The sequence below is a fragment of the Aquila chrysaetos genome, chromosome 1 (genome assembly GCF_900496995.4).
Source record: "Aquila chrysaetos chrysaetos chromosome 1, bAquChr1.4, whole genome shotgun sequence".
NCBI lineage: Eukaryota > Metazoa > Chordata > Aves > Accipitriformes > Accipitridae > Aquila > Aquila chrysaetos.
Window position 1 is genome coordinate 43,515,490 of NC_044004.1, and position 21,365 is coordinate 43,536,854.

The following is a 21,365-nucleotide window of genomic DNA, read 5'->3' on the forward strand; positions in this document are numbered from 1 at the left end:
CTGACCGTGTGTGACCGGTGGCCCGGCCGCGCCTCGCCTCGCCGGCGGCGTGGGGCGGGGCGGGGCGGGGCGTGCTGGGGCCCGCCCCCTGCCCAGCCTGTGAGCGGCTGCGCTCCGGGACGCCTGCGGGGCCCTAGCGCCGCCGCCGCCATTTTGTGACAGGCTCTCCGCGGAATTCCCGCTCTGCGTTTTGGGAGGGGGCCTCGTGCTGTGGGAAGCACCGCGTGAACAAGGCGTTTGCGGTTGAGAGAGGTGTCCGTGTTCCTGTCTGCACGTACACAGAGTAAAAGCGATGTAGCTCCCCAGTGCTGAGGTACGGCTGTTATTAGCTACCTCTAAGTACAGTTGCAAAATCGTGATACAACTTAAGCTTAGGGTTTTGTTACTGCTGACAGACTGGGATAGCGCTCATCTCGTTCTCGGTTTTGTTCTTGGTTTATTTTTCTTCCCAGAGCCGTTCCTTCCAAAGTTCTGCCTTAACGATTACATTATCCACCTGAAGTATTTTGAAATGCATCAAACTCAAGAGGGACTCAACTGAAATTTCAAGTTTATTTTAAATCAGTAGGTTTGTAACATAAAGTCAGTATTTGCAAAAAAGCAAGATGCACAGAAAGTAACGTTATTTTCACAGACTGAGGGAGGGGACAGGTGCAAACAGCATAAAAGCGTATTTGTATGTTTTTATAGTAGCGCTTTATTCAGTCATACCGAGCCATACTTGCAGGAAGTACCTGTTTAAAGAAACACCCTAAAATGTCTGTGTCAAGTTGGAAACCTTGTAGCTGCAGGAGAAAAACAAAGGGCAGTTATTTTAGTGAATATTACCACATTTTCCCTTATGTCTGTTTACGTAAGAGACTGACAGGAGGTACAAATACACAGGCTGGAAAGTCTCATCGATAGGCTGCACTGAATAGGCTCGGGATACTTAAAAGCAGCATCACGTTTTCCTGTGGGACGAAGACTTGAAGCCAGGCTTTGCCGCCTTTCCCCGTTGTGGTAGGAGTAGTTGTCACCAGATGCTGTCAGACTGCGTTTGCTGGTATTCTGAGGAGCGCTGCATCCTTCAGCCTCATTTGGAGGTGCGGTGTTACCTACTACTAGTCAACTCCTGAATTATACCATCTGGGGCATCCTGGAAATACCTCAGTGCTCTGAAGGTCAGTATTCAATTAATGATTAAAATGAGAGGCGCAAATGGAATTTCAGCTTTTAATCCTCTGGAATTTCTCCGCTCAAAGCTACGTAATGCTTCGTCTTCCAGGGGCCTCCAGTGCGTGGCACTAAATCAAGAATGGTTTGGGATACTTGATTCTAATTTTTGCTTTCGTTTCAAATGGGAAAAGGGAAATGCCATTAAGTATGTAGGCTAAATGAAAGAGAATACAAAAGCACTCTTTGGTGAGTGACTGATAATAGACTGGGGCAGATGCTTACTTTGATAGTAACTAAACCAATAGTGTTCAAGAGCATAGAATATGACGTATAAGAAGTGTGAAAGAAAATAAAAAAAACTACTTAAAGGAAGACGTCATGCTGCTAAAAGTAAATAAAGCAAAACCTTTTTTTCCTCTCCAGCGTGGAAGTGAATAGGTTCTTCCAGAGCCTATTGTGTAATGTTTGGGATTTTGCGAGACTAAATGATAAACATACGCTTACATGGAGTTATTTTACTACTTGCTTCATTAATTTACATTAACCATACAAACAGAAATATTAATTAGAACTAGGGATAAAACCATGTTCCTGCCAAAATTTTTTCCTGTCTCAAGAAATATTTAGTATTAGCAAATGTATAGCACTGATTTTTGTGTTCTTTTATGTAGAATAGGGATCTCTTACAGTTAGTGTATTGTGTATAGCTTCAATTTCTATTTAAAATGGATTTATACAGCCTTCGAAGTTCATATTCTTCTTCCTTAATAATCTTCAGCATCACCAGCACAGATAGCAAGTAAAGCACTCTCATAATGCCCTGAAGCAAAATGCTGCAAGAAAAAAAAACACATTTCTGTGACTGTACATTTTCTTAATTTTTCTTTTCTTGGTGTGTGACAAGGACTAGACTGATGTTGTAAGGTTTTGTAAAACATTACAGTGTTTTCATAAGGATTCTAGGCCAAGATTTTTCTAATTTCACATACCTCAGGCTTTGGTTGCGTGGGCACCTTGAAACAATCTACCTTTGAAAGGTTGGTTCAAACCTGTTTAATTCTTCTGAAGTTCAATACCAAAAAATGATGAGCAATTTCTTACGGTTACTGCACATCTTACAGTTGGATTATAGCATCATAAAAAAGGTAAAGTGTCTTAGCAAGAGTCATTGTTCTACAATTAAACAGTGCTTGTTTTAAGATACAGAGCAAGAGTACAAGAGCAATAGTTTTTCTGAAGGTTGATACTACCTAAGCACAAGGATAAAACCAGATTTTTATTTCAATTTTGCATGAAAGTGGTATCAGCCTAACCTTGCAGGGCGGTGTGAAAGAAGATGGTATCAATTAGTGTAGAAACTATTCATGCAAACTGTTCCTCAGCATTCACTGTCCTTCCCTGTTTATATCCTCTTCTTGCTCTTGGGGAGGGTCAAAACCACATAGAATGAGAATGAGCTGAGAATTCACTGCTCTCTTACTGAAGTCAGCCCGAGGCACTGAAAAGATAGCTTATTGTTTTTATACATTGCCTTTTTTTTTTTTTTTTAAACCCAAGTGATTGAATGGAGATTAACGCTCTGTATTTTTCTGGTAGGGCTTGGCACAGTCTATGTGGTGCCAGTGCTGAACAGATGCAAAAGTCTGTAAAAACTTACTTTAATGTCATGAAAGAGTGATTTCCCATATCTCTCTTTGTATCGCTGTCGTATATTCATCAAGTCAATCTCACTCCTGGCAATGAGAATCCTTATAACTGTTTTATTGTGAAACCCTAAGTCCTAAAAAGAAAAGAAGATGAGAGGAAACTTGACAGTTGGACAGTATGTGTTTGCCCATCTGTATATGTTCATATGAATGTTTAATAGATAAGCCAATTTATTAGGCTACCCATAAAGATATCATAGATTTTAAAGGAGCCTAAGCATTCAAAGGTTTTATCCTACAGAATTTTCACATGCTCAAATAATAGAATTCATGTTACTGAATAACAGAGTTTCCCCATATATCAGTGTTTTAACCATGCACTGAAACTTTTAAAAACAAAAACCTGATGAACTTTTGTCAGTAGCCTTAGATATTCAGTTTGTAGGTAGCTGTTGTGATTGTTGTTGTGCAGTCCATTCAAACTACACTGAAGCCAATAATCTATTTCACAACTGCTGCTGAATGTGAATTCAGTGAGATTTTTAACTATTGATTTAGAATTTACATAGCTTGTATTAAGCTGTGTTTTATTTTAACTTTCTGAATAAATTTTCATATTGTAATTGTGTGGAGAATGGGGACATCTAGTGGCAATAAAAGTAATCAAAACATTTAGGGTTGGGATGACTGATGACCAGTTTAGATTGTTTAAAGCTAAATCATAATTTTATCGACTAGCCATTGATATTGAAATCATCTTCTCCAAAAAACAAGTAATGAGATATGTTAAAAAGCTGCATATACAGAATTTGATACATGTTTGATGGCTACTTTAAAATCTTCCTTATAAACCATTACGGACTACTATTTCAAGCATTAGAATCCTGGGTGGGTTTTATTATACTGTATTATAAATGGACGTATAAAAAGCTTTTGGTACAATCTGGACATAACTTCACTGCAAAAACAGACACTATTTTAAATTTTTGCATTTCTTTTGAGAATTATCTGTGTTCATTAAAACACTTAGATAAAACAGAGTAAAATATTAATTAAAACAAAATGCAAACGTTTATTCTTAAACATTAAAAACTTTTTCCTGCATCAGATACATCATCTGAATATAATAAAGAAGAAAACTATCTATGTGATATTTCCTAAAATTAAAAATGAGGTTTTAACTTGAAAAGCGGTCTTGATACAGGGCCTTTGAGAAACATCCCTTTTCCTGATAGCTGGTATTTCCCAGTACTTTTGGCAAACCTTTTTCATGTCATGTGCCAGAATCCTCTTTTGACCACTCAGACAAAATACTGTCTCTTCCTCTCAGCCCCCAGGATTTTCCTTGGTTCTTTGCTGCCACTGTTGCTGGTTTAGCTGAAACAGGGGACAGCAGTAGTGGCAGCATCTGGAAGAGGATACCGGGACACTGCTGAAGTGTTGCTGAAAAGTTCTGTTCAATGGTTCTGGCTTGAATCCTATCTTTGCCATTCCTGCTCTCAGATGATATTTCACATTTTACCCATGGCTGGCTTTTATGACCATCTTCTAAAGATTAGGCTTAAAAGATTGTGCTTTATTTTTTATATAACATAACGCATCACTATTTTCACTGATGAACGAAAAACAAAAGAAAATGTCTTCAGCGACCTCTAGTAGGAAGAATTTCTAGGTGTTTCTTTGCATGTACCCACATTTCTTCTTGGCACTCATTTGTTTTAGTATGTTAGCACTTACACACAAAGATAAAAGAATCTACATATATACATTGAGCCCCACCAGAAAACATGACCATTTGTTTTTATGTAACATTAATTAATGATTTAATTTTTAGTGATACTTACTGAATCTCTAGAGACAAAAATTACATAGTACGAAAAGTGCACATTGAGTTCTGCACAGCAGGGGGAGATACAATCCATAGAAAAAAAAGGTTTTAAAGTAAAAAAAAAAAAAAATTGACACCAGACAGATTTTTTTTAAGGAATCTATATATTTAACCTTTTACTGTTACCGTTAAATCCTAACTGTTGCTTAGGCACTACTGCTTTGAAATTTATGTAGGTACCAACAGTTTTAAAACACACAATCACACCTTAAAGATTGAACTGACTGATTTGTAAGTACTTGTTTAAGAATAATCAAGCAAACAAAAAAATAGGAAGCTACTTTTTATGGTATGTGAAAAAGAAAGACTACTTACGTGAATTGCATTATAAAGCCTGTAAGCAAAATAGGAAGGCTTGTCACGAACACAGAGAACTAGGAGAGAAGAGTTGCAACAAGTAAACCTAAGATTATTATAAAAGAATTTCTGTTGGCTTTGGGCTCCTTGAAATATAAAGCTGGGTAGTGCTGTCCATGACTCAGCTTAAAATTAAGCTACCAGTTTTCACAACCATAACTATATTCACAATTTAAAAAGTCTAGCACTTATTTTGGATGGGTACTCATTGCTATTGCATTGAAGGCCTTATTAAATATCAGTGAATATGCTTACATGACATCTTTGTAGAAATATTATTATCCTTATTCTATAAATGGAAAACAAAGGCACATAAAGCTTGGAACTTGTTTATATACCACTGAAGTCCTGAAAACTTTGCCAATTATTTAATATGTGTAGAATCAGTTGGTAATGCAGTTATCAGTGATCCCAGAAAATTTGTTATCAAATAAAGAACAGATACTAGTTCTGCTCAGTCAGAACCTAGTGCTGCATATATACATTTTTAGTTTTACACAAACATGGAAAAGTAGTTCAAATATTATTTTCTAATTATCTCTGAAAATTTAATTACACAATATAGGAGAGTAAAGTGGATAAAAAGATCAGAAGAATAATATTCTTGATGCATCAGAGATACCATACTAGATATTTATTATGAGATTACTGCTAGTATAAAATAAATATTTTTACATTACCTATTGCAACCAGTAATTCTTGAAAGTATCCATCATAACATTCGTTAATGGCATCTACTATGTCTTGCCCGGAGATATTTTGGAACTCCTGGAAAACTTGGGGGGGGGGGGAGAAATCTTGCTTTATTCTAGTTCATTAATAATTATCAACTTGCTTTTTTTTTCCTGCTTCCCCCCAGTACTATAAATATTGAGTTTATTTTTTCCCCTATTTATTTTCAGTGTTTTATGTTTCTATTTCCCAGGTAAGGCAATCTAAATGAGTAGCCTGAAACCTGGCTTCCAGGACATTCTCTCTCTGGGTTCTCCAGTATACAGTATAAAATGAACGCATGCCAAAGCCTCTGTTTCACTGGAAGCTTTAATAAATTCTCTATCTAGCAACCTCTCTTTACAATACATGTAAGCATGTCATGTCATTAAGACAACTTCCTTGCTTAGCTTGGCTAAAACTGGCTAGAGATTCACAGATTGTGACAAGAAGCCACGGCATGACACGTGTAACATGTTAGTATCCAGACATGGACACTCTCTGGATAATGCAGGTATGCAGACTTACACACACAAGTATACAGGGCGTGCTTACTCCTTTAGGGAAGGAGGAAAATTTTCAACTCACTGCTTACTACAAAATTTAGGGAGGACTACATTACAGAGCCCTCAAATCTCTTACAGAAAGAGAGTAGAGCATAAGCAGGTGTATTACATTATGTTAATCCTATCATCACCAGCCTTACAGAAGTCATGATAGAAGAATTAATTTGTTGATCCATGACAGCAAAGTAGTTCTAAGCTACTGTTAGAAGTCAGCATAAAAAATACAGCTGGCTGCACAGTGATAAACTTGTTACCAAACAGATACAACAGGTTTCTTTTCTAAAGTGGAAGATCTGGATGATCTCGCATAAATTTCTTGCAATCTGTAATTATGTCTGATTATCTATTTTAAATAAAAATGTCCCATTATGTTTCGGTGTGTATGTTCATTATGAGAGAGCGAATGTGGACCCTGAAGTGGTGCCATTAAAAACTTCTTTGAAACTTCTGGGGAAAAACTTCAACACAGCAATGTGTTTTCACATACAAACATTAGTTGAAAATACTCCAACTGCCTCTCCCAAGGTGTTTCCACTCATAGCAAAGAGTTACTTAGGAAAAATGAAGAGAATAGTTAAGAAAAATTTGCCTCATCCTGTTGTGTCATGTATAAACTCAGTGCAGCCATAGCCTATGCCTTTCTTTGATGGTGCATTCTTCCCTCTGTTATTAGGCATCCTGATGTCTGTCTGTTCTATCTACAGCTGCCTGTAGTCATCACGCAAAGTTCAGTTTTGCATTACTTCCAAAATCCCATTAACATCAGTGGGAGTCTGAGAGCTCCAACAGTTCACACTTAGGTTTCAGGCTAATACCCTGCTGCACACTGAGCTTCTTGGTATGTAAACCATGGTTTTATTAGCAAGGCAGATTTTTCCTTTCCAATCTGTGTTCAAACAGTTGAACCGCTGGATTACCCATCCACAACTGCTGGTAACTCTTGTTGCAGAGAATCATTTGCAGCAAGTTTTTGTGTTCGCCTGTTTTCTGCTGACATGCTTCCCATAGAATCTAATATACCAGAAAAAGGAAAAAAAAAGCAAAAGATTTTAAGTAATTCCTAAATTACTTTTCAATGTTTGTATTTGTTCTTTTTTTTTATGTTTGAGAAGTTCACATCTGACTATATTTACCATTGCATCTTGAGCAGCTGTAGAAGGATCTGCATATCCTTCCATCCTTGTTCCCTGGGGGAAAAAAAGATACGTTTTCTTCAAAAGTTAAATCCTAAAAGACTGTAGGAATATAAAGTTGTCTTTATATGAAGTTATGTTTCATTTCTTGAGATAACACATATGGGCTTTTAGATTGGATCAGTGTATTCAATGGTTGAATTTGCAACTGTAGAAAATATCTTCAAGTTGTCATATTGTGTCTTCATTTCCTCTAAGAAGAGGAACTCTGGAATGACAAACGGTCTTGTGGGAGGAAAAAATGGGCAAAGTGGATAAACCTATCCCATTTTTAGTCCCATTTTAAATAAGCTTTTACCTTACCACCACCATCCCACCACCATTTCCAGTATTATGGATGTTACATTGCTTACTATAATACGTAACTATGAGGGGAAAACAAGGATAAGAGTAACCTTTGCAATTCGCTGATTATTTCTTATCAATATGCATATTACCAGAAGAACCTTTTCTCAATTTTTTTTCTCCCTGCACAAACCATAGGAGCAAGCACATCAAAAAAGTGGAGATTTTGCTTGCTTGTAATCATTGTCTAAAATTAAGATTCAAGACTAGGAAATTGTTTGACAACATTGATACATAAACCACGGAAGAATACTTAATTTTCCCATACATTTAATAGTTTTTCGGTTACACAAATCAAGCTGATATGCCTTAGTAAACACGCTATGATCTGAATTATATAGTTAGAAAAAGAGAAGAGCACACAACTTTTGGAATTGCTTTTTTAACTATAATTGTCTTGTAAGGATACAAATCAGCCTTGGTTGCAGAACCCTCAACAATCTCAAGCTGCATGTAATCACTGCCTTAATGATACATGTTTGAAGCAATTTAGATTAAAATTTACAGTCATTTTACCCTATATGTGAAAGGGAGGATTAAAATTAAGTATTGGCTGTCAACTTGTAGAATGACTGATTTGTAGCTCTTTCCTGTTAAAAATGTTAATTTATATTTTAATTAAATTGTAAGAATTTCACACAGTGGAATTCCTAGTAACAAGATAAATTACTTGAAGGAAATTGTGCTGGAATGACTGCATAAAGTTACATACATGAGAAAACACAGGAAAAAAAGAAAGACAAACGAACAATAAAATAAGTTAAATAATACTCTACATGAGTCAAACACCCACTTTCCCCAGTAACATTTAACAGTGACTGCTCTTGGCATAGTTTTGCTGGAGAATCCCACAATATGTATAGTTATTTTTTAAATTGGAGAAAATGATCATATTTCAATTAATGCCTAAAAAAGAGAATTAGAATAAAAATCTGTTTGTCTCATACTAGAATGTTAGTTAGCCTGAATTTGTAACTCTGTTAATTTACTTAGGAAGGACTATAACCTATAACTTCTAATGTGCCTCAGTGTGGACCTGGGTAAATACCACACTATGGCAATTGAATAGTTTGCTCTCCATATGTGAAGCACATTTACTTCTATCTGTAGTCAGATGTGTGTGTCACCAATCCCAAGATTTAATAGAAATCAAAGCAAGAGTGTCTGAAAAAAGCATTAAAGGATGCATTGGAAATGTTGCTATAGAATAATCTTCTGTAAGTTGCATGGTAGTAGAACTAGAAAGGATATATTTTAGAGAAATATCACTGAGTTTTAATATAAGATCATATCCAAACATGGATGATTCAACTAACAGTCTTCAGAAGTATACAGTATAACTGAGTAAAGTTGGAACTCCCTGCAACTCTTCTTTATCTTGAGAAAAATAGCAGTTAGATCTTGTTAGCTAAGAAGTTTCTGATTTCAGGCCTCTCTATCAATATCTGTGGTTTAAGAAAATAAGGACTAATAATGTCTCAGATAATTTATTTTAAATTTGTTCTTTTGGCAAGTAAAATGTGTACTATGGTTTTAATAAAGATGAGAAGTGAGGTTGCTTAACCTGTAGCTCTTCATTTTTAATCAAGGAAGAATTTTCATTATTAGGGGGAAAAACCACCCAACATTAGAAAAAAATATTTCCTGTTTATAGCTTCTACATTTGAAACATCTGCTCTTTATCTCTGTACCTCAGTGAAGCCTGCTGCTATTTTAAATCTTAGTAAGAACTTTTTCACCAGACACACATATGTAAAAATACAGATATACCTTATGTATGCTGTTATCTCCTGGCAGTCCTTTTTTCATTATTTGTTATTCTGGTTTACAAAAGATTTTTAAGATAATAAGCACAATGACTATGATGAGAATGGGAACTCATGATCTGACAAGGATGACCAACTTTGTTGCATAAAAGTACAAATTGGTAAAACTGCAAAAGTTGGTGTGTGATGGTGATAATTCATTTGCCTGCTTGCAAACATATTGTGATTTAGCATATGCAGCAGCACAAAGAACATAAAGTTTAAAACAGAGAACTATTTAATACTTTCTTTCATAGTCAAATATGGATAGATCTCCATTTTTGCATAATGCCTAGACTGGATTATGAGCCATATATTCTAACAATGGAGAAAACAGAGCTTTAAAAATGAAAGTCTCATTTGTACATGCAAGTAGACTCCTTTTGAGTTGAGAGAGAGTGAGCAGAGGGTCAGTAGTTGAATATCTAGGGTCTTAATAAAATAGTCTGTTGACCTTTGCCTCCATCTGAAAGCCAAAGTCAAAGTAGATGAAGGAATTCAAGTTCTATTCCTCTCCTGCTTTCCCCCCCTCTCTTAAAGTGTAGTCCTATTGAACTAGCTTTAACCACGGTCATCTTAAAATTTAAGACTTCTCAAATAGTATCAAAAGTTATTATGATTTTTTTAGAACTGTAAGTCATATTACTTTTTTTTACAGTACCTGCGCAAGGTTCATGAGCGTATCTCTGAAGTGACCAGAAGTCTCAGAATCAATATCTTGTTGAAGATCATTATTATATTCTAGGTTAAACCAAAACCATATAATCTAAATCACAAATGAACATGCTTTGAATAGTACTAATTAAGATTAGCAAACAAAGGATAAATAAATAAGGTGCAAATACTACTCCATTTTCTATGGTGATTATTCCACAGTAACCCATGCAGGTTCTACACGGACCTAGCCATGGGGCTGGCAGGTCTGTCTAGGTCCTGCCGGGGAGCCTCAGCTGCTGCCCCGGCTCACCTGTCCACCCACCCACCCACGGGCGCAGCCCCACCACTGCTGCTGTTGTGTGAGTGGAGTGTCCAGCCTGAGTAAACACTTTTTGAAGGAAGACAGCGTAGATACTTCTTTGAATAAAGAGTGCAAAAGTTTCTGAGAATGCCCAAATGTGGCTTCCAGGTGTTTCACATGTCATAGGCAGTAATACATTTCAAAAATACTATGATGTATTTTCAACTGTAAACATTTTGCTTCAGCCTTTTGTATATAGTTATAGAAGTTATATACTTATAGAAGAGGGGGAAGGGAACCAGGTAGTATTGAGAAGTCATTTTTGTAGTTCAGTTCCTTTATGTGTGCTAATACATCCATCCAAAGCACACATAGTACAACTGCTACTGTGCCCTTGTAAAAAACATTACGCATTAAGTAGGCTTCTTTCATCTGGAAGATCTCCATATTTGATCTTGAGGCTAATATGTCAATTAGACATTTTTCTTCTGTGTCTACTCCCTGTGTGGAAAGAAGTAAATATGAAAAGATGTTGTTAGTAGAAACCACAGCTTTTAGAAGAAAGCAATGCTGCACTTGTCAGAAGTAACAAAAGAATAGAAGTCTCTGCTGGAGCAATGCAGAGTGTACTTTTGCGTAGTCTACCTGTTTAAATAGAAAATGACTTTAAATTAGTACTAGAACCCTGTATTTCAAATATGTTCCTACTTAATTTGAATTTCAGCATGTACATTAACAAGTGGGGAATGGAGCAATACTAGTGTTGACAGAAACATAATGGGAAGGATTTTAGAGCTTTAGTAAGAATTTAGGATTTGCTGAAAGAAATCAGATGCAAAGATTGAGCATACATCCCCAGCAAGTGTTCAGGCAACCTGAAGTAGATATGAGCACAACTATTATGTTGTGCCTCTATTTTTTTTTTTTTTTTTAATTTATTTAGGAATGTTACAGTCTGTAATGTCTACTGTAGAACTTGGTATTTAAAGGAAGCCTCATGGCCATGCATGCAGTGCTGCAAATCACTCTATTTTCCCACAGGATATGAATTAATTTTATAAACTTGGAATTGACATAAGATACACTGCATATGCTGCTTTTGATATGCACATGTATAGTGTTGGTGAGTATTCTGCATTTGGGATAATGGGAGAATAAGACATCGAGTTTGACCCTGGAGACATGTATGGCCTGTTTTTTACTTTGGCCATATGCATCCAGATCAAGATAGAATACTATAAGAAAGTTTAACTTTGAGCCACATTTAGAAAAAATATAACTTTGGCAATCTTGTCAATAATTTTTATAAAAGTCATGCTTCCAGTGCTACCAATGATATTTCACAATCCTTTTAATGCCAACTGTAACTAAAAATGTATCAGTAGTTCTAAAAAGTGCATTGGTGTAAGTGTCAGAAGGACAAGAAAAAACAGTGTTAATTTTTTTTTTTTAAGGTATTCTCAAAATATGTAAGATAGATCACCTTGCTCGGAGTCATATAATCTGTGTCTTATTTGTGACAGTGGACAGTAGCAACTATTCATGGAAAGAAAAGGAAAACAGTGTTGACCTCTGATACACCTTCCCATTTTCCAGGAATTGGCAATTTAGTAATTTCCTGAGAAGGAATTTGCCAAGGATTATTATTTTCAATAGCGAACAGTGGAACTGTTTTCTAAGAATGTACTGAAGTCTTTTATGAACTGATTTGTGCTTTTGGCCTCCACAGTGCCCTGCAGGAATGAGTTTCACCATTTAATTACATGATCTTTGAAAAAATATTTTTGTTTGTTTCAAAACTTCAGTTGTTTAAGGAGCACAGTTTCAGATCCTGGGAAGAAAAGGAAATATTTTCTTCAAAATGTGCAATCAGTTCAGTTTGAGTGGAGTGATGATTGCTTTGTCACAGAGTAATTTGTAAGTGTTTATGTAAAGACATGTTCTGCTAAGGAAGTATTGGTCTTTTCAGAGGTGGAGGCTTAGTGCATGGCACTGGCTGTTCAAATGAATTTTGTTCATAACACACATAAATGCTTGCACGATCAGGGCCTTACATTTCCCTGTATGAATACTTATTCATTTACTGAGTTTACCATAGGTGTTAAATGGGTTGTATTTGTTACATGACAAGGATATTATTTATGCTGGTTTTAGCATACCAATGAATAGACTTCATATAGCACTATATTTCTGATGACCTAGCGTACTATGTAGTAGTATGCTATTTCAGTGTACTAACTTCCAGCAGTTTATCAACCATTTAAATGTCAAAAAAATCAATTTAACATATGTTCAGTACTGTAATTAGTGACTGCGACTCTAAACAATTCTGAATTTGACAAGTACCTTCAAGGCATGCCAGAGCTCATGGGCATCATAGGAGGCAGGTGGATACATCAAGCCAACCATGACTTCTTTGAAGTGATGAGAGAGATTCTCTTTTAGGTCTGTTATCAGATCCTTGAAAAGACAAAAAAATGCATAGACAGGATTATTTCAGTAGTCACACTTCATTAAGACAGCTTAAAAAAAGTATTAGTGGTTTTCGCTGTAAATGAATAAAGATGAACTGTCAAAGATGAATTCTGGCTAAAATTAAAATTTTAGATAGTACCTGCTTCTTCTAATAGTATGGATGAGACGGCAATAGACACACAAGTCAGTAGACCACATAGGGTTGTTGATTTTTGGTTCATTAGAATACAGAAGAAGATTCAAGGGTTTAAGTGCAACTACTACTTAAAGGCTTGGAAACCTGAATACCACGGCAGAGCAGCTGCAGCTTCCCTTGGCATATTCCCTGTGCGAATCTGTCAGCGATAAGCACCTTTGGAAGTCAAATCCCATAGAATGCAGGCGACTTGTGCTTTTTTCAGTGTTACTCACTATGTGAATAATTTAAAAAATCATCCATATTGCTCCTAGTACATAAAAATATCTGCTTTGGATTACTGGAAGGTTATGTGCTTCAGTTTATGTATATTACATTCAAACTGAATTCACTACTTTTGACAGATGCTGGATTAATAAAAAGGAACCCCTCTCTTCCCCCACATGTCTCAGTACTTGCTTGCCAGGTAGCAGAGTAATGGATGAGAATGTCCTCCCCACTCTCCCCTTTCCTGATAGCATCCTTCAAAACACTGCAAATGCCAAAAGCTTGTTGGTTATACTGTTGCTGTTTCTGATTAAGAGGATACTTGTGCACTCTTCTTTTTTTATGTTTTCTGTACAGCACTAGGTAGCTGTCAGATATGTTCTGACCTAAGTCTGAATTTAAAGGAGTACCAGAAATGGTTCCCATGAGATAAACTGTTATGTTTTCAGAGCTGCATCTTTTTCAGGCCTGTACTTTGTTTTTGATACATATCTGAATATAATTAGCAGCTAAAGTAGCAATGAAGGAGGACATATACACATTAAAAATTAAATTTATGATGAAGAAACATACGCAGTCTTCAGTGAATGCACATTAGATGCATTTGACAACCACTAAATCACACACGGAATAGAAATTAATTCATTAAGACATTTCACTTCTGACAACATGCCTGTGGGAAAATGGATTAATAATACAAATGGATGCTAATTAAAAATTACTCCTGCAATCAGAACTAAGGGAAGTAAAGTATTGAAAAATAAGAAAAGACAACTCTTAAGTTGTAAATATTCCCTAGTTGTCTCTGCTATATGAAATCCTTGAAGGCTAATTGTAAGAAGGATGAAGGCTTGTCTGTATGTCTGAATAATGCACCCAGTTCAGGGTTTTATTTTCTTTTTTTATACAGTTCTCCTTCTAATGCATCACACTTTACATTTGTCAAATGAATGGGCATAGTGGCTGCCATATTGAGTTGAAATTAAGAGGGTGGAGGACTGGACTGACAGTTTTACCATAGATTCAACTGAAAAGGCTAAAATTGTTATTGCCTAGCTGTCTGTCTTCTCTGTCCTGCAGAGTTTACCATTCACAAGCTGGAACTGCCAAATGGCACATTTCCCCAATGCAATATATTCATTAATACAGATCACAGCCAGTGAAATGCTATCACTGATGTGTGCTAAAGTATCCTCTGAAGTGTAAACTGCTGCAATTCAGGGAAAGATGCATCCCATCCTGTTCGGCAGTTCCTGCCCAAGATGATAGCAAATTTTTGAGGGATCAATCAAATAAACTGCATGGAGCACTAACCAGATTAGCCACTTCAGTATATCTGCTGTCACAGGTGAGGCAAAATCACCATTCCTGTTTAATCTCTGAACTAGATTAGAGCTAATTTGTACTGACCCCTGTTTCCACATGGCAAAAGGTAGAACTAGGTGGGTTTTTTTGGAAAGCTGTCAAGAGTATCTTGATGTATCTTGTGCTATAAAGTATACCCAGTGCTTAACAGATTTATTTAAATTAAAATTGTGTGTGTATAAGCAAGATGTTCCACGAGTTTCAGAATTTTCTGTAGCCCATTGCTGGAATATAAGAATAGTTTGCTTGCCTTTCCCTTCTATTATCATTCATAGTTTTAGAGATTGAAATTCTTAAAAATGACATCTGAGGTTTTCTTTGGCTTTTTTAGTTCTTCTAGATCTTTAGGTCTGTGGCCACTGGCTTTATAGCACTTCCGGCTGGCAGAATATGGCTGACAGGTGAAAATTTAAAGGTGGTATGTTTTCATTGGGATTTATTTATTTGTTTATATTTTTATTTTGGATTTGAAAAGAAAATCCAAATAGATCAGTGGTGAGCAAGTCAATAATTGTTCTCTATGAATACAAAATATGGCAAATCATAACTCCATTCCTGAAGGACATTTGGCAATTCTTTATTGAGATATCATTAGTGTTTTCTCTAGGTCATCTTCACGTATCAGAGGGCAGAAATTAAAGATAAAAAATGATATGGAGCTTTTAAATGTTTTCCTGTGTTTAAATGATAGGTCCATTTGAAACACTCTAGAGAAAAGGTTAAAAAAAACCCAGCCAGCTGCTATGGATGGAGTAGAGAAGGAGCACTGTCCAGTGATTAAGGAGATAAATGAAGACTTGAAAAGAATGGGCTTGGGTGCTTTACTATCACAGACACCTTTGGGTAGCTTGACATGCTTTAGTTTTCTATAAGTAAAACTAAAAGTCAGTGAGAAATGTTGCATGGATAAACACTGAACTTTTGTGGTTTGCATGTGTAATGGTAATGGTAGCCTAATAAATACCTCATAATAGAAAAACACTTTTAATCATTCAGATCCACTGATTTCAATTATTGTCACAGTCTCTGGGAGGTAAGGATACCTGTGATTCAGTTATTGTTCTTCTATGGTCTATTTAAAACATACTGATCCATTCAAGGCTGCATGTAAAATATCACAGATATTGTGTGTTTGATATTTTATAACAGTCCAAATAAAGCCAGTGATCTCCTATAGGTGAGTAACAACACAAAATCAACCCACCATACTGCTTAAATCCAGCTCTCCTTTTTCCCCCAATTCTAGAAGAGTAAGGGGGTGTTTCAGCATATTTAGAGGTCAACAGTTGTGTGGTATTTTGGTATACAGGTGGCACAAAGGCTGTCTGGAAAACTGCTCGACTACCCAAAGAAGAAAATACACTGTTCTACTGGTTAACAGACTGGTGGTGTAACAGACTACCACATCAGCAGTTAATGTGGAGTTTTTGAATGAACTATTTCTAGTTAGCTCTAATTATTGCTGATGGCTGTGTGGTAGGATTTCTGCAAACTCACTGTCCTCATTCATGCTGATTGATTCAACAGCAAGCTTACACTGACCTTCAAGGCATTTTCCAATGAGCCATTAGTTTTTCAGGCTTCAGGAAAAGAAGAAAACCGGATTTTGTTTAGAATGTTTGGCTGGCTTCTATTAGGGGAAGGGCACATCTGGTCAATTTAATCACAGCATTTTTCTTTAGCTTTCCAACAGTATCTAGTTTCATGCAGCACTTTTCATCACTAGATTTCACAGGGATTTTACAAAAGGAGTTGCTGTTATTTTTGCCCTTATATAGCTGGGGTAACTGAGGAAAATGCAGACATTGCAACTTTCCCAAAGTCATTTGATTAGCAATAGTAGATCTGGAAACAGAATGAGGATATCTATTTCTGTGTACGTTTAAGAACTCATATAACAAAAAATTACCTTGTTATATACTGTAAATATAGATAAAATACATTTGAAGGAAAAAAGTTAATTTTTTATGTCTTAAAATTTTTTGAACACCTTTCAAAGATTCATAAATTTAACATTAAGCAGCTCAGGTGAATATTGTGCTTAGCATATGGATGGGATTACGTGGTATGAGGTCTGAGAATGTCAGTGCTTGGGATGAGAACATTAATCAGTGCGTGAGTAAGATACAACTACCTGTAATTGTTGATATGGTGTTTTTCTTTGGTGTTTCAAACCAAATACAATACTATTTTATTATGTATTCTAAAGACTTGAAAAAAGTAATGCAGAAACCCCCCAAAAGCCCATAGAGGAAGAAAAAAGTCTTTCCAGAAATACTGGTTTGGTCAATAGAGGAGTAGAATGAACTATAGAAGAAGAAACTTTTCATGTCCCCTTTTTTTAACTTTGTGTGTGGCAGAAGTACTTCTACTGCTATATAAATGACAATTTGAAACTGTCAGAGGTATTGATAGTTACATGAGTGAAATTGTGTGCCAATCTGTTGGTGCCAGCCAGCTGTCTGCCAGGCTTTTGGTTCCAGTGACTGACCTGAGAGAAGGGCTGACCAACCTCACTGGAGACAGGAGAGGCAGAAGTAGTGAAAGTACAAAATGGCTCTGTCGTACCCTGCCATACATGTCTCTGTACGCCTCAGCAATCATAAGCCGCTGTGAATTGCAACGCTGTGTTAGGATATCAATCAACACATCTTTTTCACAACCTGTAAAGGAAGCATGACACAGACTCTAAATTAACAAAGTGTTGTTATTTACTTACATTTGTGATTGTTCATGCTTTGTTCAAGAACATTATCCTAATTTCTTGGAAAAAATAGATCAACAAATTAATATCCCACTGGTATTTACCAACATCAGTTATATTTACTGTGCAGATGTATCTTTCACTTGCTGGTATAATACCAACAAAAAGTGAAGTAGTCTTAGATGCATCACCATCTCTCTCAAGCTCAATGGATTTGAAAGCATCAATAAAACAGATAGAAGCTTTCATCTATTCAGAAGTAGGCACACTAGCAGAATTTGTGGCTGAGCCTGGGAAGTCATACTTGTATGCCCTGTTGATATTGATTAAGTTGTCATTTCAGGATTAGGGATCTCTTCTATGGGGATGACAAATTATGGTCAGACCATTTGTTGAAAAACTGAAAGATATATATTTTCAGAGGAACTATATAAAATAAGTTATGAAGTTTTAAAAAACATAATATTTTAACCAATTTCCAAGGGCATTTTGTTGAAGGTTACCTATGATCTTTTGCTTGATGGCTAAAGCATACTGCTAAACTTCTATAATGACTCAGGATTTACTGCTCATGAAAAAGAAGATAACGATTAACATATTCTGAAAATTATTTTATAATTTTAAATATTTTTTCCATCCCAAAAGTTGGCTTTTGGTAATTTCAGATGGCTGAGCATTTTAATGACATTACAGCATAAATGTATCTCCAAGTGTAAATCAGTTGCCTTTATCACACTTGTAACAGAGATGAATTAGGCTGGAAAGCATGGGGATCAGCTAGCATCTGAATGGAGTAGGCTAGTCTCTCAAGTTTCTACCAGTCATTGTTATATAGGCATACATGTCTGTATATATGTTACAGACACACATTCTGTACTTATTACAGCTTTGTTAGGCAGATTTTATCACATAATCTATAACTGACAGGTTCCATTTTGACACAAATGTAATTGGACTTTGAATACATTTAGCTTTTTTAAGTTGGCAGAGGAAGTCTGTATTAGCTCATTATACATCAGGTTTAGTTCTCTTTCTTCTGGATCATCTAGCCACAGTAACACCAGCTTTTTAGCAAGACACTGATTTGACATCAGTCTGATTCATTTCTGTCAAACTCACAAAATCGAAGTATTACTGAAACTCTGTGCATAAGGATTTCTTTTTGCTTTTCAGAAAATTATCACTAGGAATCTGTACAGTTTATATAGTCTCTACAGTAAAAACTAAGAAGGATTCAGGAAATATTTAAAAACCTAAATAACTTTATTCATTTGTGTAATACCACTGGTGTCAGTGGGACAACATATGTGACTGAACCTCCTCACAAGAATGAATGTCGTGTGCAAGATTCACGGTCAGGGTGTCAGTGCCTGTAAAGACTATGGAGACTTAAACTCCTGTGAAGCTTAACTTTTTATTTTGCCATTTTTTATTATTTGTCCTTGAAATTAGAACTTTGTTCCATGTACTTTGATAGGTAAATTAAAAGTAAGGTTAATGCGCTTGTATTTACAGTATTAAATGAAGAGAATTGTTTCTGCATTGTCATGTTAGCAACATTGCATTAAAAGTACTGTTTGAAGTTTAGCAAAATGTTTACAACTTTTCATCTGTAACCAACTAATCAAAAAGCTACTTCAGGTTCCCCTTGATTAATAATACTCATTGTGGTTCATTTGACATTAAGTCTGAGTCCTCACATTTCCACTGAAGAAACTGAAAACAGAATGCAAGATTTGGAGCTGTACAACCTTGTGAGAAGCCCGAGCCCTATAAAAATTCTGATGTAGAAAACAATTGTAATGTGAGGCAGATGTTTCAGATAGTTAAAAAAAAAAAAAAAAAAAAAATCAGTATTCTGACCCTCAGCAATACCAACAATGTTCAACAGGAAAACACAAAAATCTGAATATAGAAAAAATGCTTTGGTGACCAAAAATTTTTTTTGTACATAGACTGAAAGGAAAAATTGCTCGTGAGTGAAAGATAATAAATTCTTTAAACTTCCTGCTCCATTTTTTTTTATTTCTTGATGACTAATTAAAAGACTTAACAGTCCCTGGTAATAGTTAATTGTTGAAGTTACAATTAAAAACCTTTCCTTTGTTGACCTTCACTGTAGTGACATAAGACAGAATTCTGTTCTCTTTTTATTTTCCTCAAGGAAAGCATTTATTACTATAAGTGTTGGTATAGATTTTGGATTAATCTTAATCACCTCTTAGTTCCTGTAAAATGCAAATACATGATTTATTTGGACATCACCAGTGTGTCTTATTGTGATACCTTGAAGAATCAACAGATATGTGGTGACACTTTAAATTTTATGAGTTTTTATTTTGGCTAATGCTTGTTATTTTATGAGAGCTTTCTGAAAAAAAAAAAAAAAAAAAAAAAAGATGTGTTAGAATCAGTCAAGATACTCACTAATTCCCTGTAGTGCTCCTCCTAGCAACTGGGCATCCGTAATAGGGTTAAAATTTGGAGCAGGAAAAATTGTTCCTTGTATCTGCTAAAGGAGAAAGCAGCCTTTAATTGAGGTGTTTTACATCTATAACACTGCATATGTAGTTTTGTTGAAAACCAACAATCATAACATTGTCTTTGCTTCATGGGGAACAGGATGCAAAGTTTTTAATTTATGAAACAGAACTTAAGTTGCAGTAAGCCCTAGGAAGACAGACCATATCTGAGGAAGTTGCCACTAACTAGCATGAGTTAGGTCTGAAAAAAAAATTAAATTTAATTAATTTTTTTTGCATTTAAATGGAACCATGTTTTTGTCTCTTTCCCAACCTTTTCCTGAAAATATTATTTTACCTTTCAGAGTTAATCCATGGTATCCCTGACAGTCTTCAATATCTATTTCTCACGGTATTTCTAATTTGAAAGGACTAGTAAGAAAATGATGAATGAGGTACATAGGTTGCTTACAAACCTAGTAGTTTTTTTTAAAGAAATTATGTTACTGCTAAGCATGAGATAGCTTTCTGATATGCCATGTAGAAGGCAACACATTTTTCTAGTTGCTTTGCGACTGATTAAATTACTGTCAGTTCATTCTCAGTAATACTTTATCTCATGTATTTTTTCTTATTCTTTTTAAGAAATCTGTGAATAATAAAAAGAACTGATGTATTCGTTTTAATAGAATCACAGACCCATACGTATACGGGAGAAGATAACTGAGGTTGAAAGCTACTTAGCTCTGTCCCCTCGTTAACCTCTTTAGTTCCTCTGAGGATTCTACCTGCTTTTCCAGATGTACCAAGTATAAAAGTTATCTTTTATGATGATTCCTGGTCCCAGTCAATACATCTGATTAAAATGACACTGTTAACTTGAAATTTACATTTCAAGGAAAAATGAGATATATTTTATAAATAAAAACGGGGTATTTTTATGAATACTTCCTAGAATCAGGAGTTACACTGATTACACTAATTAATTTGTTTGTTTGTTTGCTGACTTTACATACACTTGAAAGCCTTTTATATGTTGTGCCTTCAGTAGTAATGACATACACATACAGATTTTGTATGGCTTGCAATTTTAGCAAAGGAATTAAAAAGCACCAAGCAAGAAGTGGATATTTTAGGTGAGAAGGAAGACATCATTTCTTGATGTGTTTGATCATTATTTTAGACCCACCAAGCAAAGGTAGGGGCAACAAATTGTCAGTGGCTAAGTGAGGAAAAGAATGTATGGTCAGAAATTTAAGATTTTTAAAGGAGTTACTTTAAAAAGTACTAATAGGGCAACAAGCCTTTACACAAAAAAGAAAGTACTGG

General features: G+C 35.6%; 1 protein-coding gene and 1 long non-coding RNA gene across 2 annotated transcripts; one reads left to right on the plus strand and one right to left on the minus strand.

The window, feature by feature from the left end:
- Positions 1-113: 113 nt before the first annotated feature.
- On the plus strand, positions 114-2,899 carry LOC115345930. Its single transcript, XR_003924969.2, has 2 exons — positions 114-313; positions 453-2,899. It is a non-coding gene; the product is annotated as an uncharacterized LOC115345930 (long non-coding RNA).
- Positions 1,923-20,125, minus strand: ANXA10 (annexin A10). Its single transcript, XM_030025443.1, is given in 11 exon segments — positions 1,923-1,991; positions 2,816-2,938; positions 5,008-5,066; positions 5,730-5,825; positions 7,244-7,337; positions 7,460-7,513; positions 10,331-10,410; positions 11,038-11,128; positions 12,974-13,087; positions 17,439-17,533; positions 20,002-20,125. Coding segments are annotated over 11 exon segments (999 nt in total).
- Positions 20,126-21,365: the final 1,240 nt, after the last annotated feature.